The sequence below is a fragment of the Drosophila sulfurigaster genome, chromosome 2R, assembly GCF_023558435.1.
Source record: "Drosophila sulfurigaster albostrigata strain 15112-1811.04 chromosome 2R, ASM2355843v2, whole genome shotgun sequence".
Taxonomy (NCBI): domain Eukaryota; kingdom Metazoa; phylum Arthropoda; class Insecta; order Diptera; family Drosophilidae; genus Drosophila; species Drosophila sulfurigaster.
This window is the reverse complement of record NC_084882.1, coordinates 33,277,514-33,303,163: the sequence shown is the minus strand read 5'-3', so window position 1 is coordinate 33,303,163 and position 25,650 is coordinate 33,277,514. Positions and strand designations below refer to the sequence as shown.

Sequence of the window (25,650 nt, the reverse complement as noted above, 5' to 3'; positions counted from 1 at the left end):
ATTGCCGAGTATCCCAGGATGCAAGCAGTGTTACCATTTACAACTGAAATTGTATATTTTGAGTATATTCTGACTATATTTGTTTGTAAAATAACTTCACCTAAAAGCTGAAGCTTAAATAAATAGATAAAATTATTTTTTAACTTATTTAAAAAATAAAATTGCGAAAATATATTGATGGAATTTCGGCTTTTTATAGAAAGTTGCCCCACCACTAATAAAGTGTGTCCCTACATATTTTAGAAAATTATATTTTTCTCGCAATAAAATAGTATATTTTGGAATTGAAGTTGCGGTCACGCTGGTTCTAACCTTAAAAGTGGCTAACAAAACAAAAAAAATTGCCTCGAAATATTTTGTTTTGCTAATAGATAAATTACATTTGTTATAAATTCAATTCAATAACAATGAACCGATGATGCTCGTGTGCTCGCGTTTGAAACATTTACAATTCTAAAACTACACAAAGCAACTAACTGAACGTCCATTAAAAATCAAACAGCAAAGAAGCAGCAAGCAGCAGCAGCAGGACCGAGGCAACAAAAATACAAATACACAAAAAAAGAACACACAAAATAAATAAATAAAATTTGAAAGAAGCAGCAACAGCAGAAGAGATACACATTATAGCAAGTGCTGCTAAGTGCTAAATAGTGTTTTAGTTAGAGTTACGACGATTGTTCGGTTCTTTTGCCAAAATGTGCAGCTGAAAGTGAAAAATGCTTTAAATTACGATTTTTCCACTGCGTTCTCTCTGGCCAAGAGAGCTGCCAGAGGAGTTTGCTTCGACTTCTCCAACTCCTGCCACAGTGAAACGCGAAAATATACTGATGGAATGTCCACCAAAAGTGATTTAAGTATATTGTAAATACGTCCGCAATTGCAAAAACGTGAATTGTTCAAGGAGGATGCATTCAAAGACAATCGCAACTACCACCTAAAATAATAAGAAAAAAAAAATCAGATTCCGCGTCCGCGCCTGGTGCTAAAAGAAAAACCCACAACAAAAACAACATAATATTAATAACCGGCGACTGCCTCTGGAATTGCTGTCGTCAAAAATATATAAGAAGCCTTGTTTAGCATTTAATTTGTCGCCATTTGCCGTTTTCGTGCCTCTCTCTTACTCTTGTTACATTCTTTTGTTGTTTACGTTTGAACTGAAACGTTAACGTTATAATAACGTTGCATATTGGGCACATTTGTTGAACATTCATAGACCTGAATCTACTTGTGCAATTCTTACCCCGCGCCCCTCCAAACAAATTATTGAATAGTTACGAATTCTTCTTCTTCGTTGAGCATTTAAATCAAAATGAAAACTTCCTCATCGGATTTGCCATCGAAATCACGTCCAGCCGCTACAGCAACAGCAGCAACAAAAGCAACAATAAATTTACACCCGTCCAAACCCACCTCGTCGTTACCACCATCAGCAACAGCAGCAGCAGTAACAACAACAACAACAACGTATTTGCATTTGCTACGCACGAGGGCCACACACTATCAACCGCATTAAATGAGCTTCAATTCAATTACAAATCATTTAAAGGTAAATATTTAAATCAATTTACAGCCTACAGTCTGCTTTTTATCTTTTATATTCATAACTTGTGTGTCTCTTCAATCCTTTGAACAAATTTGTATCCAGATACAGATGTTTTGATTTGAAAGTACATATGCTGAGGTGATTTAGGAGCTTCAATATTCAGGACACATCACAAAAGTGATATTTAGCTTATATTGATAATTTACTATTTTCCATTCATAATATATTATCCAGACTTCAGTTCAATGCTCTTTGAGTAGTTTAATTCGTAAATCTTATTGAAAAGTAAATATTGTATGCTAATATAAAATCTCTATAAGCATCTATGCTGTCTACATTTTTTATTTCGGCAGGAAAAAATAAATTTCCATTGTTAAATAAACTTACGATTTAATGCTAGGAATATTTAAGTTTGATACTCTTTTGAATCTGTTTAGTGAGGAATGTAGTTTGAAATGTTAACTTTAAAGTCATTCAAGCAATTGCGAACAAAAGTAATACTAATAAGATTTTAAAGTTGACCGATCTTAAGATTGGCGACTTTGAAAAATTTGTAAATTAAAAGTCAAGGGAGATTTTGAGTAATCTATAGTAATTGAGGTTTTTAATGAAATAATATCATCTATATATTTTGTTTAATTTTGAAACACTGTTAAAATTAAAATATGTATACATTTTATTAACTTTTTTTTTTGTATATTTTTGTTACATTGTATATTTTCTGTGGAATATATGAACTTAGCAGAAAATATATATTTATCAAGAATTAGTTAATTTAAATCATATTCTATACATATTTGACTTTAAAGTACCATGTAACATAAAATTCTAAATAAATGCATAAATCTAACCGGTTTTCATATTTATGTACAATATATTTCCACTAGACCCTCTCACATCTCTATAAATATTAGATTATGATTTCTATTGCAATATTCAACAGCTAACTCTTAGGTTGCATGGTTTAATAAGCAATTTACGTATGTGAAATATTCTCAATCATTGCGTTTTTGCTAAGGCGAAATTTATTCGTGCGAAAAATATTTCAATTTTCACCCTTGAAAAATATTGCGCTGAGAATTTTCAAACCACATTCATAAGGGTTATTCAATTTGATGTGCAGTGAGCAAAAAATTCACTTCAAGCCGAAACAATTTTATTACATACTTTATTTGATTGCAATTTGAAGTACCTTAATAACTATCACTCCTTGTTTTTCAAAGACGAGAAATGTATTGTAAGAAATCTGGAAACCAATTTTTCAAGTTTGGATAGTTCTTTAAAATAACTCGATATTTTCTTTATTAATATTTACAAATTTATTCGGAAGTGGATCTCAAAATAATTGAATACAAAAGTATGTGCATTTTTTTACTTTCTCTTCGGATGGAAATTGTACTTTAATATTAATCGAATACATTTTTTTAAAAGTAATTATATTTTGGAGTCGTTTCAAGAAATTCACTACGGTATAATTTATTCTCTCTGATGATAAAACATCATTAAAATTTCCAATAATTTCTAATTAAAGTAACAAAGGAATTTATGTTGGATAACCTTTTGTTTAGTTTTGAAAAAAGAGCAAAGAGCGAAGGCATTATAATGAACCTCAATGTATCCTCACTTGTGGATAGTTGATCGTTATCTACAAGATTGTTATACGAGATTTCCGGAACTATCTGAGAGATTAACCAATTCAATTGTATAATGCCTTCTTGACTATGCTAGAAATGCGCAATGAAAGTAAGCAGAGCAATTATTCAATAAGCTGACTGTGGAAGGAAAAATATACCAGATTTTATTGTTTTAGTATCTGTTCGTACCATCTGCAGATTATCCCATCAACGCACGTATTTCTAGAATTATGTTGAAGACTACTTATAATTGTTAAATGTATTAAAACAAAACTCATATAATATATAAATATCACTGGCATATATTGAATAAAAAGACAATATATTTTACCTTTCTTTTACAGAAACTGCAGTTTTTGGAATCCCACGATCTCCTATTATCCACACAATCTTAATGCGAATTACTCATGTAAGTAAATTATTTCACTTCACACTTCCATTTTTGTGTTATGCATTTATTCAAGAAAAAATCTATAAAAAGCATTATAATTAGTGTAGATCAGTTGTCAATTGGATGTTGTTGGATTTGTAGAGAAATTAAAAAGAAATTCTAATGTGCGCTTAGAATATAATACCATTTTGCATATATATTTTTAATCCCCTCAAGTTTGCTTCCAAAATTTATATGATTCAGATAATTTATACATTTTATAAAAAGTTCCAATAGGTCACACAGTAATGAACTATCCAGGATTCAATTATTAGTTACAGTTTCTTATAACAAAAGAAAGAAAGTGTTTGTGAATAGAACTACATAATCTTTATAATCATTTGCATTTAATAAGGTGTTCAACTAAGAAAAAGTTTATATACTAATCCATTAAATAACCTTCAAGGAAAACAATAGGATGTCTCATCAATTTGAATCTCAGTTTTCCTAATTAAATAACTGAAAAAAGCACATACTAAAGTTGCACTTGCTGTCGTTATGCAACTAACTATGCAATGTTTTCAAAGGTAAAGTTGAACCATCGACATTGTGAAAACAGAAGAACTACGAAGGTCAATGGGTGCCATGTGCGAGGACGCGGCCGAGAGAGCAAGTACGATAATTTTCCCCCCAGTTTTTCTGTATTATTATTACAGTCTAGACTTGAATCAGACTCTGAGCATTGAGCGCAATGGCGGTCGACGTCGACGACGACTATTTGCCGTTAACCTCATTAGAAACAAACTGTTAATTGCAGACTCTCGAGCTCGGAGCATGGTCGGAGCGGGGAGCGGGGAGCACCGTCGGAGCCTCTCTCTGGCGGTTCATTGTTTTGAAACTTATTGGAAAATAATTTCCATATTTGTTTTGAGTTTAACTCTGGCTGCAATAGCGAATGGGTTGAGTGGCTTTGAGGGAGGTTTTTTAAAACTATATAAAGATGGCCTGGGGGGAAATAACAACCCTCTTCTTGTTCTACCCAATCCATTGTACAAGTACATATAACGTTCGAATTGTATAATACTACGTGCTTTGGGTTTGTTTTCCTTTCCCCCTGCTTACTGCTGCTGTTGTTGCTGCTTCTGCTTCTGCCTCCATTTCCACACACAACAACCAATTCCCATTGCCATTTTTTTGTATTATGTACGAGCGAAAGGGGCTCTGGACCTGCGCATATTGGTTCGCCAGGCACACAATGACTCCTATTCCGTAGTGGCATCTCGTTCGCACACACAAACAGTTGTGCCGCAACCACTGACACTTTCAAAAGAACATCCTTTGTACTTGTTGTTGTTGTTCTTATACCCGCTATTCATGGTCTTGGTAGAGTATTATCAACTAACTGCTAACCAAATAAGTTTAAGGCAGCAGGAAGCATCTCTGACCATCTCTCATCATATTTATTCTAGAGGAGCTCTGTCTATAAATATCTAATCTTCAGAGATTACAAGTTGAGGTTGCCGAATTTGGAGCTAAATTCTTTTTAACCATTGAGCATGATTTATAATTTAACTACGTTTATAAATGCCTAGATATATGATTGAAATCAAAGTATTATAAGAATTTCGATCTATACAATCTCAGTTTCTAGACCATCTATTAAACTTAAAAAGAAAATTTTTAGAAAAAATTAATCTTTCGGCTAAGAATCATGAATACAGTTTATATAATCTTTGACAATCAAAGAAATCATCTTATTTATTTTTGGCAAGCTTATCTGTCTGAGGTTCTAAGAACATTTAATCTTTTGATAGTATAGGTTGGGGCTCACTAATTTGGAGCTAAATTCTTTTTAATGATCGAGCTGGATTTATATTTTAACAACGCCTTGAAATATGATTGAAGTTGAATACTTAAATTATAGGAATTGTGATCTATATAAACTCTGCCAGTTTCAAGACAATCTATTAAGTTAAGAACCTTCCAAATATTAGTTTATCAGCTAAAAATGAGTGGAGTTCCATATAATCTTTGATCGCCTAATAAATTTATGAAAACCATCTATTGAATAAAGTATTTTATTAGCTAAATAATTGATGTAAATTGAGTTCTATATATTCTTATTAAACTTATTAAATTTATGAAATTATGAACCTATTGAATACGATATTTTATCTGTCAAAGATATCAAACTTTAAGTTAAATACTGGAATATTATGACAGTCTCTATATAATCTCTGACACTCCATCAAATCTCATAAAATTAAAAGCTCTTTAGGAAATTATTATTTTGTCAGCTAAAAATCACATAAATTTCTTATCCTATATAAGGCTTTTTTACCTTCAAATAAAGTTAGCGGGTATCTCGAAGTCGAGCATACGTTCTATTGCCTATTGTTGTTGTCGTTGTACATGAAGCATCCTTATGTTGGACGGTCAGGGAAAAGCGGCTCAGTTCCCAGCCAAGTGGGCAGCTTTCGCCTTAGTCATCATCAACTGCTTTTTGGGGGAGCTTCAAGTATTGCCAACATTTTTCAATAATATTCCCAAAAACGACGCATTAATCTGCAGTTTAGCATGCAACAATTGTGTGCAACCCACCCACATAAAAATGATGAAAATAAAACGAAGAAGAGAAGTACAATTCAATGATTATATACTTCTACAACGAACTTCCCTATGTACAACAATCTTGTTTTTTTTTTGGGGTGTGTTTGTAGTGGACTCTGTGGATGTCTGCTTGGGATGCGACAGCTACAGCGATGATGACAGCGACGGCGGCATCAGGATTCAGTTTGACTCTTTAGCTTTGTGCCGTTGCCTCGCTTTTGTCAATGGATTTTCGTGACTCGTGCTAAACATTCAACATTCGAACATTTTAACCGCGTGCTTTGTCAACCAGAGTTTTGCACCTTAAGCAGTATTGTCGTACCTGCGAAATTTGCCATTGTCAAATGTGTGTTTTGTGTCACGTTGAGTATTCCATCTTTCAATCCAAGATACAAAATCAGGTGCGTAAGTATCCTGAAGTCTGTTTCTTCGACATACGCTCGCAATTATCCTTTTCGGCATCGCGTTTTGTATTATTCTTTCGGGATTCTATTATGCGTCAAGGTTTGGGTTCGTCAGTCTGGCCTGTCAATCATATGAACTCATAATTTGTAGGCTGGCAGGCATTTATCCTGCGAAGCATTCAGCATTTAATAGGGATAATGCAATTGTTCGTACCTTAATCTTCTGTCGAGGGAATATCCCTCGGTTTGCCCCTAAGGCACATTGTTATATTTGTCTGGCATTCATCCACTCGGAACTAAGATACAAAGGAAATCGATGCCACAATAAGTTCACATTATGTTTTTAATAATTTCTACAAATATATTTTTCTACAAATTTAATAAAGCGATTCTCTCTTCAAGTGCCTCAATAATTTCCGTCATGCCATTCGCACTTGATTAGTTTGCAATTTTGTGCTCATCTCACCATTAAGAAGTAGCTTCTTGAAATCATTAACGACAAATTACATTTGATACTTGTGTTTTGGAACTGAAAATGCATTCAATTCGCTTCGCTCGCAAATCAATAAAAAAAATCGACAATAAATCTCATTTTCCGTAGATTTTATTTGAAATTCAAGAACATTTTAGATACGCGCACTAAAATAATTTGTCTTTAAACATTAATAGTAGTTTCCTGTATTTGTTTCTAATTTGTTTTTAAAAATGCAATTTTAAAGTTTGTGCCCACCAATTAAATTAAAATTTTGCTACAAACTTACTAAAATATTTGAAGCTAATCTAAAGCGTATTAATTAAACCGTATCCAGTTAAATATTTCTGCCAATGTTCTTTGTTTCTTCTTGATAGAACTTCTATATCCTATAAAATACAGTTTAGTCAGTTATCTAATAGTTTACTAGTCACAAACTTAATCAGCAGAATGGATACACAATATTTTCAAGATGTTAAAGTAAATTAAGTTTTATGGAATGAAAGAAAAAGTTCGTCTTTCAAGTCATTCGTTGGTTAGGTCGAAAACATTCTTTTCCCGTTTATAAACAATAAGACTCTTCTCTCACTTTAGAATGATAATTTGGATTGAAAAATAATCCTAAAATTATGAATTAAAGATTATCCGGGTAAGGCTATTGAATATCGTTTTCATTTGTTCCGCTTTTTTGTAGGATTTTTAGATCATCAAACTTAGGAAATGGAGAGGAAGAAGTTAAAGTTTTATAAATATTGTTTATTATTTTTAAGGTATCTTAATATGTACTCCATTACATCGTTAGTTTTTGTTATGAATTTATATTACTATATTATCTTCAAGACATCTTAATAATTTCTCCACTAAAATCCTTAGTTCCTGTTTTAAGTTGAATAAATCTTCTATTTCATTTCGGAAATCAAATTTAATATATTTGATCGCAATCTAAAATCTAATACAAGATAAATGATTTTAATTTTATAATTTTCTAATCGTAAATTAAACTTGAGTTCTTTAAATTATTATTTTCCCTTTTTAAGGATACGAATTTAATATTATTTATAATTTTAACAATTTCATTCTTAGTAAGATGCGCCACGGTCCGGAAGTTTTATAAAATCAAAGTTAGCTCATGAGTGTAGTTTTCAAAAAACTTTTTCGCTGTTTTTGACATTATACAGTTTATATTAAATTATATATTCTTTTTACGAAACAGAATATTCACTAATTTATTTGATTCCCAATGCGTCAATAAGCATTTATAATATGTTCCATGAGACACTTTTCTGATAACGTACGACAATAAGAAATATCTTAAGTCTACATCCTTAGTTATTTGAATAGCTTCTTAGTTGATTTAATATTATTTTTAAGAGAAGATTCATTAATTTATTTGATTTCCAATGCATCAATAAGCATTTATAATATTTTCCATGAGACTGCATTTTTACTTATAACATATGACAATAAGAATTCTTTTAAGTCTAAAAGGATTATATTCTTAATGATGTGAATAGCTTTTTAGTTGAATTTAACTTTTGTTCTTCAGTTGTTAAAAAGGTTTTATATAAAGTGACCTAAAGAGGAGGGGAGGAGCAAGGAGCCAGGAGTTGTTCTTTAGCTTTGCCGGCATCTTGGAGCCTTGTTGCATTAGTGCACTAGAAACAGGCATTATGCCATTAAAAGCCAACTGCATCTTTGATGTTGTCGGCATTTATGAGGCGTCTCCGGATTTGGTTAGCATCTTTCTGTTTGTTTACTTCTCTTTTACTGTTTCTTCTGTTTTTACTGTTTTTTTGCTCATCATTTCGCGAGTAGGCTTCAAGGAGGCGCCTTTCGCGCATTTTCAATAGGTTCCTTTTTGCTTTGACTGTCGGGTGCCGCAACTTGTCTGCAAAGAGAGCGAGAGAGAGGGGACTTCAAGTGGCCAGCGGATGCCTAGGGTATATATATCTATGTATATACTATGTGTGGGAGGATGCAGGACACGTATCAGGCAATGTTATGATGCCATCTCTCTCTGCTGCACTGCACTGTTCTCTATGCTCTGTGTGTGTTGAGCGTTTTAATTGTGCTTTTCTTTGTTCTTTTGGCTGTAATGGAGTGCTATGCAAATGGCGTTTTTGATGAGTTTCCTTGGCTCTGGCGGCGCTCTCTTTGTAGTCATCGTCATCGTCATCGTCGTTGTCGTTGTCGTCGCACCAGACATTCATCCCCTTTATTACGCTTTTATCTCTGTGTTAGTGTGTTTCTCTGTGTGTGTGTGTGTGGCTGGGAAGGGCTGTTGCTGCTGCTTTGTGATTGTGTTGTTGCCGTTGCAGTTGTCGTTGTCGTTGCTCTGTTGTTCGGCGGGCGACACTGCGCTCTCATGTTGTAGTTGTAGTTGTTGCTTTGACTGCGGCAGCACAACAACGAAAAAAAAAGAAAAAGGAATTGTTGATTTTTGTGCGCGTCAGACAGCAGCAGCCACCATCATCATCATCAGCAACCACCTCACCACCAACAGCAATGCCAACCGACCCCTGTTTGAGCTCGCTCTCTCTCTTTATGTGAGAGTGTGTGTGTGTGTTTGTGTGTGCGTTCCATTTTCAAATTTCGTACATAATGGATTATTGTCCTTCCCTTTGCCCATGCCATGTGCCATTTGCCATGTGCGCCATGTGCCCTGCCATATATTGTATTGGTCGATATTACGAACCAATCAAAAACGCTCTCAAAATGGCCGCCGACGTTCAATTTCTTAGAAATCAAATTATATATATGTTCGTATGAATGTATGTATATAGTGCTGTGCATTTCTAACTGCTAAAGTTAAGATTGTTATTCCCTTTATAACGAACGTACTTGCAACTTGGCCAACTTGGGCGCCCACTTGGCGCCCAGCTACAAAGTTAACCGACAATTGAGCACGGCAATTAATTTAATGAAGGTCCTTTGGCGCGCTTCATCAATCAATCAAGTTGCACTTCTCCAGTTGCAGTCTTTGTGTCAGCTCATGTTGCAGAACCGACTTTGTGCTTTCGGGTAGAGTATGAATATGCATAATAAACTAATAACTAATTGAAAAGGATATTATTGTAATAGAGTATTAAACTAACAACTAATTGAAAAGATAATATTGCATGTAAAGCATTAAACTAACAACTAATTGAAAGGATATTACAACGATAAAGCAGCCTAATTACTACAATAATAAGCCAATTAATAAAATACATAATATAATACAAAATATATAAATAGAATTCAGTCCAATAATAAACCAATTTATAACAAATTACACAATAATTTCAATTGCAAAATAAGATTCGCATAATAATAAATAAAAAACTGATCAAAAAAATGCAAATTACAAACATTTCAAGAATTTCAAATATTCAATAATTTGATTAAAGCTAAGCAACCTAATAATAACCCAATTATTAAACGATTAATTTGATTAAAGCTAAGCAACCTAATAATAACCCAATTATTAAACGAAATTTACAAAATACAAAAAAATAATTCAAAATTCACCAACATCTTAACATAAAATATTTCAAAATACAACCCAAATTTGCATAATAAGTGAACTGCTTAAAGAAGAGAGCATTTGAAATGATCAAAATTAACAACTATAATTTGATTATATTTAAAATAGTAATCTTAGCCAATAAACAGAAAAAAAATTAAGAATAATAATATTCATTTGTGTAAGATATAAGAAATAATTGAATTACATTTAAAAACAATTATAATAATGATAGATTTCCGGAATCATATAATACATAAATTTATGATAATCAAGAGGATGTCTTATATACAAAAATATATTATATCTAACATAAGAGGAAAATTAAAATTTGTATTATAATTTGAATCATAATAAATTATTCATAGTATTTACAAAATATTCTTCCATTGAAACATAATTCTAACATGTATTTCCATTTTTTTTACTTTTTCGCAGGCCTTGTCTAACTGCCTTCCAAATTCGCAAACGAAATACACCAAGAACATCTTCCATATCCCAAATATTTTTAAAATATCTGGCGTTTGTGATTTGTTAAAAGTTAAATGATAAACCTTTGATTGTATTTAAAGTTAACGATAAGCAAAAAAAGCAACAAAAAGTTAGTTAAAATATTTAGCAAACACTGAAAACGAATCGCAACAACAACAGCAAAAAAAACGGCTTGAGTGTTGGCCAACAAAAAGGAGAGAAGCGAGCGAATTTCAAAGTGGCATGAGCCATCCATTGGGACTCCGGAAACATGATGATAATGAGTGTAGTGGGCCACGACCACCTGTACCCGGAGAAGAGAGCCGAGTTAAAAAGGTATTTAACAACAATTAAGATTCTCTTTGAGTCATATTTTTTACGTTCCTCAATCGACAGATGACCGAAGGGGTGATAGACACCTCAAAGAACTCACCTCCATCTTATCTGAACTGGGCGCGGACGCTTAACCATCTGCTCGAGGATCGCGATGGGGTGGAGTTGTTCAAAAAGTATGTCGAGGAGGAGGCGCCCGCCTACAATGATCATCTAAATTTCTACTTTGCCTGCGAAGGTCTCAAGCAACAGACCGATCCTGAGAAGGTGAAGCAAATCATCGGAGCCATTTATAGGTAAGTTCTCTAAATTCAAACACACTACTCTTCTATTTTCTATAATTAATATTCTTTTCTGTAGATTTTTGCGTAAGAGCCAGCTGTCCATTTCCGATGATTTGCGAACTCAAATCAAGGCAATAAAAAACAATGAGATCCCGCTTAGTCCCCACATCTACGATCCCATGCAGCAGCATGTGGAGACAACCATACGCGACAACATTTACCCCAGCTTCCTCTGCTCCGAGATGTACATACAGTACATACAGCAAATGTCTGCGGTGCAGGAGCGCTTCAGTACCACCGCATCGGGCAGCGCCGGCAGCAGCGGCAGCGGCGGCAGTTGTGGCAGCAACAACGGCAGCGTCACCGGCGCCTGTGCTCTGCCGGCGGCAACCGCCAAGCAATTGCTGGTCACCACTGCGGGCGGCGCTTCATTGCCGCCGGGCGTCTTTATCAATTTGCCAGTGAGCAGCGGGAATGTGCTGCCCGCCGGCACTTGCAGCGCCAGCGGCAGTGTCTATGGCCCATCCACGTCCGCCAGTTCGAGTGGCTCGATTAGTGCCACGGACACACTGCCGCGCAGCTCCACGTTGCCCACGCTGCACGAGGATTCGGAATTGTCGCTGTGCGATGACTTCGAGAAGGTGCAAGTGGAGGGCGGACGGGCTCAGATTGATTTCCCAATGCGACTCACGCGCGATCTATTGATAGCCACGCAAAAAAAGAAGACTGGAAATTAGACCTCCCGGGTATGTAATACGATATCCAAGCCATTGATATCTTTGTAATGAAAAATAATAGTTTTTTTATAATAGTTGGAATGCATGTTCTTAGCGAAGAAAGAATAGTTTTATGCAGAACTAATTTATAATATTATTGAAGTCATTTTTAGTACCTACTGATTTTTAATTTCTTAAAGAATTTGTAGTTAATATTTGAATACAATTTTAAGAAGTAGACTCTGATTTATTTCTAAATTGTATACCATTTATCTTGTGTAAATTACATTATAAATATGTAGTTAAATTTAATTACAAATATTACATTTTATAGTATATAACTATGTATATTTAATAACCAATTCATTAGCATGCCAAGCTGTTTAAATATTTTATTAGTCGGTATAGTTTTTATAATTGTTAAGACAACTTTTTATACTTTAGTCAACGAAAACCTAAATTAAGTTTAATTACTTTACGACAGCATAGATTTAATTTCTATTTTAATGCCATATCTCTGTTGATTTCCTGTGTTAATTTGTTTTTTATTGATTTCTTTTTTATTTACATATTTTTATGATCACCACAAACAAACAAAACGCACGCACGCACGATTCCACCTACACGAATCCACCACAACAACAACAACATGACCAACAACCAACAACCAACATGACCAACAATATGTGACACTCACCGTAACGAAAACCCATTCAAAACAACTTTGGATTTTAATCATCATTTATTTGTGATTTACTTTGTTTGATTTCGTAATTATTCATGGAACACACACATAAAACAACAATTTATATACTATATGTACATATCGCCGCATTTGTTGCATGGATCAAAACACTGAATGAATTATGAATGCATTTGCTGCCCCGCCCCACCCCCAACGGTATTATGCATGCGTGTATATGCGATGTATATAGAGCTCATGGTTATGTCTATACTGCGAGCACAAACACATCCTTCGTACCCAATTCACGCGTCGATTCGGAGAGGGCAAGCGTTAGCTCCGGCGGCCGCACCGACTCTGATACCATGTCACTGTCCAGTTGTTCAATGTGAGTTGTTTGCCCTCTCACATAAGCGGGATTAAAGATGCACAAAACAATCGTATTGAAAATGCCTTTATATTCAATTTCATCTTTCAGGGATGGCCGACCTTATATAGAGCGCAGACACAGTTCGACTGAAAGCAAGGCCATACGTCAGAGCGCCATGGCGAATAAGGAGACCAACACGTTTCAGGTAACAGACAAATGAAAACGAAAAAGAAATGTGTTTTGTAATCATTATTGTATTGTTAATCCCTAGGTTATACCTCGAACGCAACGACTACATTCGAACGAGCACAGACCGCTGAAGGAGAACGAACTGTTGGCCTTGCTGATACCTAAGCTGGAGGAAGTGAAACGTAAACGCGACTTGGAGGAGCGTGCACGTTTAGAGGTGAGCTGTGAATAATATCTACATAGATGGTTTGTACTCATCTTCTTTCAAATCTATAGCGAATGCCTGGTGCTGCGCTACCGAACAACGAAAGATCCAGTGCCAGTGATCGTGCATTTGCCGAGGCGATACGGGAGAAGTTTGCATTGGACGAAGACAACGACCAAGACATACTGGACCAGCATGTGTCGCGAGTGTGGAAGGATCAGACGCCACATCGCTCACCTGGCACAATGTCACCTTGCCCGCCCATACCATCGAGAAGACGCACTGCAACCCATGACTCGGGCATGGTCAGTGATGGTGCCATGAGTTTGAGTAAGTCGCTTTTACTTAAATTGAAACGAGTAAGCAATTAATTCTTTGTTTTGTTACCACGCAACAGGTGGCCACTCAATGAAGCACTCAAAGTCCATGCCCGATCCCAGTTCCTGCTCTAGGAAGCTCACAAACAAATGGCCTTCAATGAACACAGACAGCGGCATTAGCATGTTCTCAGCTGATACCGTCATGAAATACAAGGAGACTAGGTAAACTCGAAGTTTTATATCCCAGTTCAACATTTAACTAATATAAATTCAACTTCAGCTCCCGTTCTGGTTCAAGCACGGCCTCGAAATTGGAGGAGGCAAAACGAAGACTGGAAGACGAGCCGCGTCGTGTTCGTCGATACGCCCAACAGCAGTTGCAATCCCATATGGTGCAACAGCAGCAGCAGCAGCAACCTCTCGCCTCCTTTGGCAGCAGCAGCTGCAGCGGCACTTTGCATCATCAGGCTGTGGCGAATCCACCGCCACTGCCAATCAAGCCGCCGGAAACCGTTGTGGTATTTTTATTCTGTGAAGAGCCAGTGCCTTACAGAATAAAAATACCCGGTACTCAGCCGACCCTGCGCCAATTCAAGGACTATCTGCCCCGAAGGGGACACTTCAGGTATGTGCAATTCTTTAATATCATTATTTGTTGTTTTACATATATTGGATTTGCTTGCAGATTCTTTTTTCAAGACGCATTGTGAGGATCCAGACAGTCCAGTGATTCAGGAAGAAATTGTTAACGACTCCGACATACTTCCGTTGTTTGGAGACAAAGCGATGGGTCTTGTCAAACCATCGGAATAATTATTAAGCCTAACATGTAGATTTTGTATTAAGCTAAATTATGAATGCTGGGGGGTCATAATGATGATGAGGATAACGATGACGAGGACGGTGTAATGTACATCTTAGAGATACAATATCAGAAGCTATTCCCAAGAAATCAAAACTTAAATAGAACTAAAACTGTACATTCAAAATAGGCTTTTGCAAGCATCACAAACAAACAACTATTGTACGCATGGGAAAGGGGATCGGGTTTTTGGGATTGGGCAATGGGGTTTTTTGTGGGAGCGGGGCGGGGCGGGGGGAGCAATCTGTTTCATAATTTCGTCCTTTAACATCTGGAGGTATTTTTTTCTTTGCTTTTGTGAGAGAGAATACATACATTAGTCTTATTAACGAACATTTACGTTAACTTTATATGTACGTGCGATTATTTATTGAATAAGTCGAGCAAACACGAATCGTACATTTATATATATAGATAGATATGCATATGATAAGTACGTATGATTTGTATTTGTATGTTTTCGACCATTTAAACTCAACGAAATCAATCCGAAATTCGTTTCCCCGTACCAATTTGGTGAGACTCTTGAACACACACACACACCCAAACACACATCCACAATAGAAACATAATGATTGAGCACAGCATATTTAATTGAAAAGCGAAAAAGTTTAGAAAGTTCTCTGGGTATTCCTGAATTCGGATTTGTTTGTTACTTTGTACTAACTATGGACTGCCTGCAATAAATTTTGTTAATATTTTTATAATGTGCATTTTATGATGATATAAACGAAAACAAAAAACAAAACACGAAAAAAGCAAAACGTAAAGAAGATGATATGATGATATTAACAAAGTTCTATTCAAACTCGACAAAAAATCAAAATATAATCTGTTTTATTTTTGTATAATCTATTATACTGCGTATATAGAAAGTATGTACATTTGAATTTATGTATTTATACACAACTGCATACAAATATATGGTATGCATTGTGCTTTCACATCTACATCTATTGTCTACTATTAAAACAAAAAAACGAAAACACACATTTGTATTTACCATTGGACACAATTTTCATTTCATTTGATAAAAACAATGAGTGCTAATTGCTCCAATAGTTGGAAAACATTTGCTTGACGACGGATGATGGATGTATGAATGAATTAATTGATTAGTTCTACTTTCAGCATAAGTTAAATACGAAATAAAACAAAAACACATACATACAATAAATTATTTTTTTAAGAACAAAACAATACAACACAAAATGAAAGATTAACCGCAGAAATACGACAAACAAAAATAATGAATACATTTATCATAGTAAACATATTTTATTTGTGAGCAAAATGCATGTAGATTTAATAAAAACGAAGTACATAAATGGACATTTAAACTGCGTTTATTTTTTCCTTCATCTTTAAAACTTAATTATTTTGTATATGGTTTAGCTATGTACACAGATTTTACGTAAATTCAAAATCGGAAAGTGCTCATCACCGTTGTCGTCATAATCATCATCATTCGTGGGCTACACTGGCGTACAATCATCGCGCTGGCAATGGGTTAAATAGTTTTGCTCATTGATGAACGTGTGCGTACATTTGGGACAATGGAAGCGACGGTGTCGATTGCTGCCCGGATTCTCGTGCTCTCGCAAATGCGCCTTCATGTTATACATCTGGGAGAAACGCTTGTTGCACACAGGGCAGGCGAAGGGTTTCGCTCCCGTGTGCGATCTTGTGTGCCTTTCGAGATGCGCTTTCGTGCGTGTCTTAAAGCCACACACTTGACACTCCAGCCGCTTCGACTCGTTGTCATGGATCATTTTGTGCTTGTAGAGCGCAACCTTGTGCACAAAGCGCTTTGAGCAGACTTCACATTGATAAGGCGTTTCGCCCGTGTGCCAGGCCATGTGATGTTTCAGCCGAAACTTGCGACTGAAACGTTCGCCACAATGCGGGCATTCGAATTGCTTGACAGGCTCATGGTTCTGCAGGTGGCCGATAAAGCCCGAATATGACTGCAAAGTTTTGCCACACTGATCGCACACATAACCGGGGAAATGTTCACGTTTTGTGTGCGCATTGTAGGCGCGACGACTGTTAAATTGTTCCGGGCAACTGGGACATTGTATGTTGATCGTGTAGTCACCGGAACTATCTTGATCTTCAGCATCAGAGATTAGGTATTCAATTGTGCCATCCAGTTGGTCTTCAAACTCGCTCAGCATATCCTTGTCATCTTCGCGAAACATATCCAAGTCATCGGAAGCCTCTTGCTTGGCCTCTTCGTCATCGATGTCCGCTTCTGGTACCTCTTCATTGATAATGATTTCATTTTCAATATCCAAATCCATGTCTACGGCGTGAAATTGCTCCTCCTCGCCATCGGAATTCTTTTCGGCGAGCTCCTCTTCCTCCTCTTCATTAGAAGCTTGTGGCTGCGTTTCCACCAAGATTGTAGTGGCATTTACAATGGTCGTCTTCACGGACACCACTTCATCGGTGCCATCGTCCAAGTCAGCTGCATCCACAGTCTCAACCACTTCGACGCTATCATCGAACTTTTCGGCATCTTCCAATTTGATTTCGTTGCGTGAAATTGCGGACTTGAGATCTTTGATGATGAATGGACTGCGTATTAATTCAAGTATCTCCTGCCTCAGCTTTCGCGCAATTTGTAAGGACTTGTGATAGCGTGATAATTTCTCACAACATTTTTTGCATATCGTTGTGCCCACATCGCTCAGTGCAAAACTTGTACCCTTTGTACATTGCAGCACCAGATCACTGATCAGCACCGGAGGCTTGCCAATCGTCTCTTCATATATGTTTTTTGGATTGCGTACGGAAAACTGACAAATACAACAATTCATTTTCTTCCAACTCGAATATAAATAAAAAATATAAAAAATCAAATCCAGTGTGACCGACAGTGGGCGAATCCAAATATAGCGCCTAACTTGGAAAAATATACTGAAGTACAGGCTAAATGCAAACTGATAGGCGCCAAACCTTAAACTTAATTTAAATTTTACTATATTAAATTTCGATTTATGCATAAATGTTTAAACAATATTTTTAACTAGACAGCTTTAAGAAACCCAGACCCAATTGTACCACAAACATATATTTAAAGAAATGCCTGTATTGGTAGTGCTGTAAAACGCTGTAAGCGCAAATGCCGTGTTTCCACTTGGTACAGTTGTGTTGCAAACGCAAAAACTAATAACGATTCGAATTTCTGACGACACATTTATTTTATTCTATTTTCCAAACATTTAAAACCAATTTATCGCATCAAAAATTTGTCATCAATTAAGACCGCACCGAAATCTTGTAGTTTTCATATTTCTTAAAAGACTTGAGAATTTCCTTTGCTTTGTAGTGATCCGCTTTTCCAAAAGTCTGTAAAAAATGTCAGTACTAAGTAGAACAAAGTTGACATAAATAAAGGGCTTTATTACCTGACATGCTCCTTTAATTTTGATGGTTCGTGCCTTATCATTGACCTCCATCATACCTCCACCAAGAGGCTTCGTGCACAGGCCAACTTCTGCCATATCATTTTTGAAATTTTCGAACAATGACTCTGTGCACAAAAAATAAATGGGGATTACACTACACTGCTTTAACGATAATATTATAAAATGACTTACTATGCGAATCCTTGTGGCCTCGCACAAGTGTCCTTGCAAAAAGTGTCTCGCCATGAATGTAGATTGAAACTAGCAAATAATTTAGACTTCCATCGGTAATTGCAACTTTAGGCGTCGTTATTAATACCTTGCCAGCAGATTGACTTGCACACCTTACTATATAATAAAGATGCAGATAAATCTAAAAAAATGTGTTGTTATAATAAGGCTTACGGATCTGGTTCGATGCAACTCGAAGTGGAGTCTGGAGCCTAACAAAACACATTTCGAAATGAGTCAAACTTACAAATTTGGAAAATAAATTTGGAAATGTGTCGCTTGAAGATGTTTAGCTCAACTAAATTTACGTTTTTCGTGTAAGGCGACCGAGAGCATTCAAATTGAAATACCTATTGTTACTGTGATCTTTACATTTTTATATATTTTTCATTTACATACATATGTTCTAAAAATATGTTTTTTTAATGAAATTTAATATCCCTCATCGGATGCCTCGATTTCGTAGTCTTTGTATTTAGTTTGTAAAATTCTCTTGGATTCCAAGTGGTCGGCTTTTCCAAATCCCTGTCATAAAAATAAGTATACATGGTTAACAATATGGCACCTAAGATATAATTTCAACTAGCCTACCTGCGAGTAGCCATAGATTTTTATGTACTTCTTGTCGGGATTGTGTTCGATGCGACCACCGCCAAGACATTCCGTATCCAAGTGATCCTTTTTTTACAATCTCCTGAACGCGCTCATAGATGTCAGCTGCAAAGATGATCAACAGATAAGTAAGAAAGTTACTGGAAAGAAAATGATCACAACGTACCATGCCAAGTGCAATCCGCATAGCCGCGAACTACAGTTGTGCTGGGTTCCTTGCCTTCGCCGGTTTCATTACCAAAGATTTTAATTAGCACATATTTAAATATACCACAATCATCGATATCCACCAACGGCACTGCTTTAAGGCTTTCTTCAGTCATTTTAAATAGAGTTAAATTCGTCTACAAAAAAATATTTGCAATTCTTTAAAAGTAACTAAACTTTTGGCATTGAAATCAACGTGACCGCAAATTGGTTTTGAAAATATACCATACATGTAATGTTTCACAAAATGTGGAATTTTAATACTGCAAGCAACAATGAATTAATTGTTAATTGTATCTATAATGCAATGAAACGAACAATAATTAATTAAACTCAATTTAAATAATTTTATTAGGCACACTTCCTTTATTATTAAGCAATAAATCACTTATAGCATTTGCAATTTGAAAAGTAAACGTTTAAATATACTGCAATGAATGGAAATGTTAAGTCAGCTGTTTACGTTTTGTGTGTGTACAGAAATTGTGAATGGGGAGCAACATTGTGAACAGAGTTTTTATATCTCAGAAAAATTAAAAATTTAAATTAGCGCAACTTAAGCACATTTCATTGCTTGCTACTGTATAAGCAAGCTTTATTAAGACTATCACAAAGCTAATATAGTATACACAATGAGCTCAACACGACCGTTCTGTTTTGTATGTGGTAAAATTAAGTCTGTTGGCGTCTTTCAGCTCATTGAAGGCAAGTTTGCCAAGTTTATTTCGCATTAAGAGCAATAACATTATTATCAACTATTTTTAGGCTGCATTGTACCTGGTACATTCAAGCCCATCAAAGATATACTCAAGTATTTTGAGAAAGTCATCAATCAACGCTTGGATTTGACACCCACATCAGCCGCTTGCCGGGATTGCCTGGAATATCTTTTTAACTACGATCGCCTTGTACGCAATCTTAGCCAGGTGCAGCGTCAAATTGCCAACTCACTGCTGAGTTGTCGCAAAAAGAAGCCGTTTGCCCTGGCGGCCAAAAAAGATGTGGTCACAAAAGCCAAGGATGTGAAATCAAGGCTTGCGGCGGAAGAAAAGCCGCCCAAACCGGAGCCACCGGAAGATCAATATTCTTCGGCATTTGGCGAAGACCAGCAACAGCAAGATGATTACGCATTCAGTGATCTTAACAGCGAGGATAGCACCGAGTCATCGGAGGAAGAGGCAAATCTGGATATTCCCTGTCACATCTGCGGTGAGCTGTTCTCCAATCAAGATTGCTTGGAGAAGCACATCAAGTCGGACAATTGCCAAAAGAATGAATATGCCACCTGCAACATCTGCGGACTCAAGGTCAAGGATGAGGAAGTCCTTGACCTGCACATGAATCTGCACGAGGGCAAGACTGAGTTGGAGTGTCGTTACTGCTCCAAAAAGTTCTCGCACAAACGCAACGTGTTGCGTCACATGGAAGTGCATTGGGACAAAAAGAAATATCAGTGCGAAAAGTGTGGAGAACGTTTCTCGCTATCCTGGCTGATGTACAATCATCTGATGCGACACGATGCCGAGGAGCATGCCCTAATCTGTGAGGTCTGTCATCAGCAGTTCAAAACGAAACGCACCTACAAACATCATCTGCGAACCCATCAAACGGATCGACCTCGCTACCAATGCCCCGATTGTGAGAAGTCCTTTGTGGACAAATATACGTTAAAGGTGCACAAGCGTGTGCATTTACCTGTTGAGGCATCACAAGCCACATAAGAAAAGTATTTTCGTTGCTCATAAAGTCTTGAAAGTCATTCAAACTCTCATTTTTATATGTATTTTGTCAGGGACCGTAAGTTATCATTAGTTATTAGTTGGTTAAATCAAAAAATTCAATAGAATTGAGTTAGAAAAACGACAAAAGTTTAGATAGGTTTCATTTTTAATCAATCATACGGATTTTTTCAAAGATACAATATTAGTTTAGTGAATTTTCAAAGCCAATTAATGGTTCAGTTTTATTCTATTCGGTAAAAAACGCACATTTCATTTTCTGCTTTGGTTAGATGTTTAAAAAAAATAATGTTCTAGTGTTCAGATCTTGCCATTATTTGTAATTTATTTTTAAACACATTTTTGGCATTATGAGTATGAAGATGCTATATTTGCAAAATCTTAATTAAGTTGTAACGTTGTAACTTTCCAAATTCGAGCAAAACTATTATTATCTTTACAAAAAAATCCTTTGAAAAATGATGTATGATTACTATGTAATAGGATAGCTTATAATGGAGTACGGTCCCTGTTTTTTAAACAGTTGAAAATCCAAAAGGTTCTAATAAAGTTGTGCCACACTACAAAGTATAGAAATACCGATGTCATAAAATAAATTCTTTTTGGGCAGCGCGGACACCTATTGTAATCCCCTTGGAGAGATTTACCTGTAAAGACAACTGGGTTACTCCAGATCTGCGTAATAATGACAGATGTTTAGGTAAATCGCGGATTAGGGAACGCCTTACTTACCTGCTGGGATGTATAAATAGAATGCAGTTGGCCTCTACTTCATCAGTCGAGTATCGAACTTTGTACGAGATGGACAAGTTATTCAACCAGTTGAGAATCTGCACGGAGCTAATTGAAGAAGGAAGCAGGGGAAATATTTCCTGGCTAAACGAATTTTGTGCTGCGTTCCATACTTTTGCCAGCAAATTTAAATTGTATTTGCCAGAGTTGGCACCGCGTTACGAAATCGATGGCAATGTAAAGATCCATGTGGAGACGATTTTCCTGTGCTTTACCCAAGTGCTCACATGCATCACCCAGCTGGAACGTATCATCAACATTGAGGAAAACATTGGCGAAGACACACGACTTTTCACCACTCGATCGCACTTTCTAAATCGCATTGATTGGTGTGTAAAACGTTTGAATGCTTCGCTCTATCAGATATCTGAGGAGGTGGCTACTAGCAGTCAGGTGAAGCTGGAGGATTTGTCTTTTGTGGAGCTGCTTGATATGTCGCTCGATAAACTGGAGACATACAATGAAATTGTGGGTGAAAATAAAGATGGTGATAATGAAGATGCAACTCCAGTCCAGGCACATGATCAGCTTTATAGTGAAGTCAATCAGATTGTGAAACATGCCTTGGCATTTGCCAATGTAGCACTTGCAGCTGATGAGAAGGCATTACGGGCAATCTGTGAGACAGTCTTGGAGGACTGCTCCGTCTTTCAGAAAAACTTTGATGCATCAAATGCTGGTGATCGCAAGTTGGAGGCTTTGACGTTGCAGCGTGCATTATATTCCCTGGAAACGTATCTTAATGAGGCACTGCTGCGTTTGATTCTTACGAGTCTGCTGGATGTGGAGGAAATCTCTATAACCCGGTTGAAAAACGTGCTGCACCACGGTGAAGCTCCCGAGGTGATGATCAATAAACTCATCTCGGACTTTGATATGAATATGGATCGTATACAGCAAATTGGAGTCATTGCCATTGCTTTCACGGAAGATGTCAAGACCAAGACTATTGTACGCAGTTGCTTGGCGTCCATGGAATCGCTAGATTCCTGCATAGTTCCAGCTTTTCAGCTCCAGACCTCGAGCAATGGAATCCAACATGCGGATGTATTGGAGCATCATTTTATCGAGGAGATTGTGATATTCCGCAATGTCATCCATGAGATCATTGACAGTAGAGCCCTGATAAGCAGTTATTTGGATATGCTAGCCGATAGCATTCGTATTGCCGATAAAAATTGCCCAAAGGATCAGTTGCTAAAGATCGCCCAAATGGGAGATATTTTGTACCAACATTTTCAATTGAAGCTGAATTATCAAGAACTTGGCGAAGATGGTCAGCGTTTGCATCAGGATTTTGTTGCAATATTGCGAGAATGTCAAGCAGTTCTAGAACTATCTACTCAAATTGACCCGAAACGTATTATAAAGCGTTTAAAAATTCTGCACTCTGTGTTGACAAAATTACGAGACGGTTTTGGTAGACATGAGGTTCTGGGTTCTTCCTGTCCTAATGGCAACTTCTCAACAGTATTGAACAAGACACTGAGTTATTCTTCGCGTCAGAAGAGCTCTTTTTCGAAAACCCGTAATATAATTCCTTCGGACACATTGGATAATGAAAGTGATCTAATAAGTTTTGAACTGACAGAGGTTCTCAAAATTAATTAATTAGTCATAAGCAATGTAATATGTGATAAATAAAATACAAATTAAAAAGAAAAAGTTCGTTTTTCATTATTTCAATTTGGATTTTAACATTTTTCAAATTCACGATATTGATTGTGTTTGAAACCGATAGCCGATGTTAACAATAATCGAAAGCAAGTCTGAAAGGAATGTGACCGTCGTAAAGTGTAAATTCTTTTTTTTTACATTAGATCGTAATTTCTGGGTATTATAAGCTTTCACATTAAGGTATTTGAATAATCATCGAATATCTCAAAAATAATAATCACAATAATACTCAAATATATGCAATGAAACTAGTAACCGCTTAACTGGTATGTGCTGGTATAATTGTCAATGACATATGGTATATTTTGCAAACGCAACTGCAGTCACACTCTACGTAATAGTGGAGTCAAGAAAAAATCTCTAATAAAAGTGTTAGCACTCGCAAAAATATTATCATATCGGTTCATCCCTAAAACATTGACATCCCTAAAGCAAAAAAAAAACCGTTTTGTAAACATAATTTTGGAGCCAGACACACACAACAAACAGAAACATGAATTCATGCTTCTTTTGCGGAGCCGTCGATCTGCATGGTACTGCTGATTATAAAATGCTAGCTTCTAAAGTACCATCCTCACATAAGAGCATCGGTGTGGTGCTCACACATCTTGCCAGCTGCATGAAAATGCAACTTGATTTGAAGGATGATACACAATTCTGTCCCAAATGTTTTAAGGATTTAGCCGACTACGACACGATTATGGTGAATTTAATGGTGTCTCAAAAAGAGACTAACCAAACAATTGAAGGCAGCACTTACAAATGATTTCGTAGACGACATGTTAGTTGAATATACCAATAAAACGGCTCAAGAAGCCACCGACGGCGACGGCGACGCGGAAGCTGAAGCTCTATTCGTAGAGCTTGTTAAGGAGGAAGAGGAGGAGGACGGGGAGGCAGCAGAGGATGATAATAGCATGGAGATCAAAGAAGAGTTCGAGGACGAGTACGACGATGACGATGATGTAGATGAGGATGAGGAATTCATATGTGAAGATAAGTCCGACGAGGCCGTTAAACTAGAGGATTTCGCCAGCAAGCAAGGCAAATTTCAGAACATTCCCAAGCGCATGAAACAAGAGTGCAGCACTTGCTCCAAAGCCTTCAACTCTCGTTATCAACTTCAGAAACACATCACCGAGGAGCACTGCAAGACACAAACACACGTCTGTCCAATTTGTGGCATCATTCGTCGCGACGAGGAATATCTGGAGCTGCACATGAACGTACACGAAGGCAAGACAGAGAAACAGTGTCGCTACTGTCCCAAGAGTTTCTCACGTCCAGTAAACACGTTGCGACACATGCGCATGCACTGGGATAAGAAGAAGTATCAATGTGAGAAGTGTGGACTACGATTCTCACAGGATAATCTGCTTTATAATCATCGATTACGACACGAGGCCGAAGAGAATCCCATCATCTGCAGCATTTGCAATGTCTCGTTCAAGTCACGCAAGACCTTCAATCATCACACGCTCATCCACAAAGAGAATCGTCCCAGACATTATTGCTCAGTTTGTCCCAAATCATTCACCGAACGCTACACTCTGAAGATGCACATGAAAACCCATGATGGCGATGTGGTTTATGGGGTACGAGAAGACGTTCCAACGGATGATCAGGTGGTTGAGGAACTGCAGGTGGATGTCGATGAATCGGAGCAAGCCGTCACTGTTATAATGTCCGACAATGATGATAATTCGTCGGCCTTGTGTCTGATATGTAGCACCAACTTTGAGAATAAAAAGGAACTGGAACATCATTTGCAATTCGATCATGACGTTGTTCTCAAGTAGTCGAGACATCAACAGAAAATCAAAATCTAAATTAAAGCACTTGCATGTGGCTTGCTATTTACAATTTCTGTAAGTCTCAAAACTGCACAAAAACCAATATTACTTTGTAAAGCTAAAATAAATGTAGTTTGACTAAAGATATGCTAAATTGTTTCTCAACTGCCAAAAATATTTCTAGCTATGATGAAACTATGATTCTAAAAT

General features: G+C 36.6%; 7 protein-coding genes across 8 annotated transcripts; 4 read left to right on the top strand and 3 right to left on the bottom strand.

The window, feature by feature from the left end:
* The first annotated feature begins 296 nt into the window (after positions 1–296).
* On the top strand, positions 297–16,046 carry LOC133835530 (axin). Its single transcript, XM_062265510.1, is given in 13 exon segments — positions 297–1,552; positions 3,528–3,592; positions 10,983–11,351; positions 11,412–11,644; positions 11,709–12,348; positions 12,350–12,378; positions 13,284–13,418; positions 13,509–13,605; positions 13,672–13,806; positions 13,866–14,124; positions 14,192–14,336; positions 14,395–14,742; positions 14,804–16,046. Coding segments are annotated over 11 exon segments (2,238 nt in total). The 5' UTR covers positions 297–1,552; positions 3,528–3,592; positions 10,983–11,258; the 3' UTR covers positions 14,928–16,046.
* Positions 16,047–16,300: 254 nt separating this feature from the next.
* Positions 16,301–17,872, bottom strand: LOC133835516 (zinc finger protein ZIPIC). The gene has a single exon (XM_062265493.1). The coding sequence runs from the start codon at positions 17,796–17,798 to the stop codon at positions 16,452–16,454; it is 1,347 nt and encodes a 448-aa protein (XP_062121477.1). The 5' UTR covers positions 17,799–17,872; the 3' UTR covers positions 16,301–16,451.
* Positions 17,873–18,168: 296 nt separating this feature from the next.
* On the bottom strand, positions 18,169–18,952 carry LOC133835526 (sex-regulated protein janus-B-like). Of its 2 annotated transcripts, XM_062265506.1 has the most exons (4): positions 18,795–18,951; positions 18,582–18,737; positions 18,390–18,514; positions 18,169–18,330 (listed from the first exon to the last, which is right to left on the bottom strand). In XM_062265506.1, exons 1-4 carry the CDS (start codon positions 18,844–18,846, stop codon positions 18,241–18,243), a joined length of 423 nt encoding a protein of 140 aa, XP_062121490.1. In that variant the 5' UTR covers positions 18,847–18,951; the 3' UTR covers positions 18,169–18,240. The 2 variants fall into 2 exon arrangements, with proteins under 2 accessions (XP_062121490.1, XP_062121488.1); XM_062265504.1 differs by having other exon boundaries at positions 18,169–18,514; positions 18,795–18,952.
* A 99-nt stretch (positions 18,953–19,051) lies between these two features.
* On the bottom strand, positions 19,052–19,663 carry LOC133835528 (sex-regulated protein janus-A). Its single transcript, XM_062265508.1, is given in 4 exon segments — positions 19,052–19,145; positions 19,212–19,292; positions 19,294–19,337; positions 19,399–19,663. Coding segments are annotated over 4 exon segments (375 nt in total). The 5' UTR covers positions 19,556–19,663; the 3' UTR covers position 19,052.
* Positions 19,664–19,909: 246 nt separating this feature from the next.
* On the top strand, positions 19,910–21,436 carry LOC133835521 (serendipity locus protein beta). The gene is made up of 2 exons (XM_062265498.1): positions 19,910–20,144; positions 20,205–21,436. The coding sequence occupies exons 1-2, from the start codon at positions 20,072–20,074 to the stop codon at positions 21,158–21,160; spliced, it is 1,029 nt and encodes a 342-aa protein (XP_062121482.1). The 5' UTR covers positions 19,910–20,071; the 3' UTR covers positions 21,161–21,436.
* Positions 21,437–21,898: 462 nt separating this feature from the next.
* LOC133835514 (serendipity locus protein alpha) lies at positions 21,899–23,616 on the top strand. Its single transcript, XM_062265491.1, has one exon. The coding sequence runs from the start codon at positions 21,932–21,934 to the stop codon at positions 23,579–23,581; it is 1,650 nt and encodes a 549-aa protein (XP_062121475.1). The 5' UTR covers positions 21,899–21,931; the 3' UTR covers positions 23,582–23,616.
* A 365-nt stretch (positions 23,617–23,981) lies between these two features.
* On the top strand, positions 23,982–25,615 carry LOC133835518 (serendipity locus protein delta). Its single transcript, XM_062265494.1, is given in 2 exon segments — positions 23,982–24,371; positions 24,373–25,615. Coding segments are annotated over 2 exon segments (1,305 nt in total). The 5' UTR covers positions 23,982–24,140; the 3' UTR covers positions 25,447–25,615.
* The last annotated feature ends 35 nt before the right edge of the window (positions 25,616–25,650 follow it).

Excerpts from the sequence above, each read along its gene's own strand:
- LOC133835516 (XM_062265493.1), bottom strand. The coding sequence starts at position 17,798 with ATGAATTGTTGTATTTGTCAGTTTTCCGTACGCAATCCAAAAAACATA.
- LOC133835526 (XM_062265504.1), bottom strand. The coding sequence starts at position 18,846 with ATGTGTTTTGTTAGGCTCCAGACTCCACTTCGAGTTGCATCGAACCAG. Across the intron at positions 18,738-18,794 it reads AGTTGCATCGAACCAGATCC|TAAGGTGTGCAAGTCAATCT; the intron begins GTAAGCCTTATT and ends TTTATTATATAG. Across the intron at positions 18,515-18,581 it reads AGGCCACAAGGATTCGCATA|AGTCATTGTTCGAAAATTTC; the intron begins GTAAGTCATTTT and ends TTTTGTGCACAG.
- LOC133835521 (XM_062265498.1), top strand. The coding sequence starts at position 20,072 with ATGAGCTCAACACGACCGTTCTGTTTTGTATGTGGTAAAATTAAGTCT. Across the intron at positions 20,145-20,204 it reads CGTCTTTCAGCTCATTGAAG|GCTGCATTGTACCTGGTACA; the intron begins GCAAGTTTGCCA and ends AACTATTTTTAG.
- LOC133835514 (XM_062265491.1), top strand. The coding sequence starts at position 21,932 with ATGCAGTTGGCCTCTACTTCATCAGTCGAGTATCGAACTTTGTACGAG.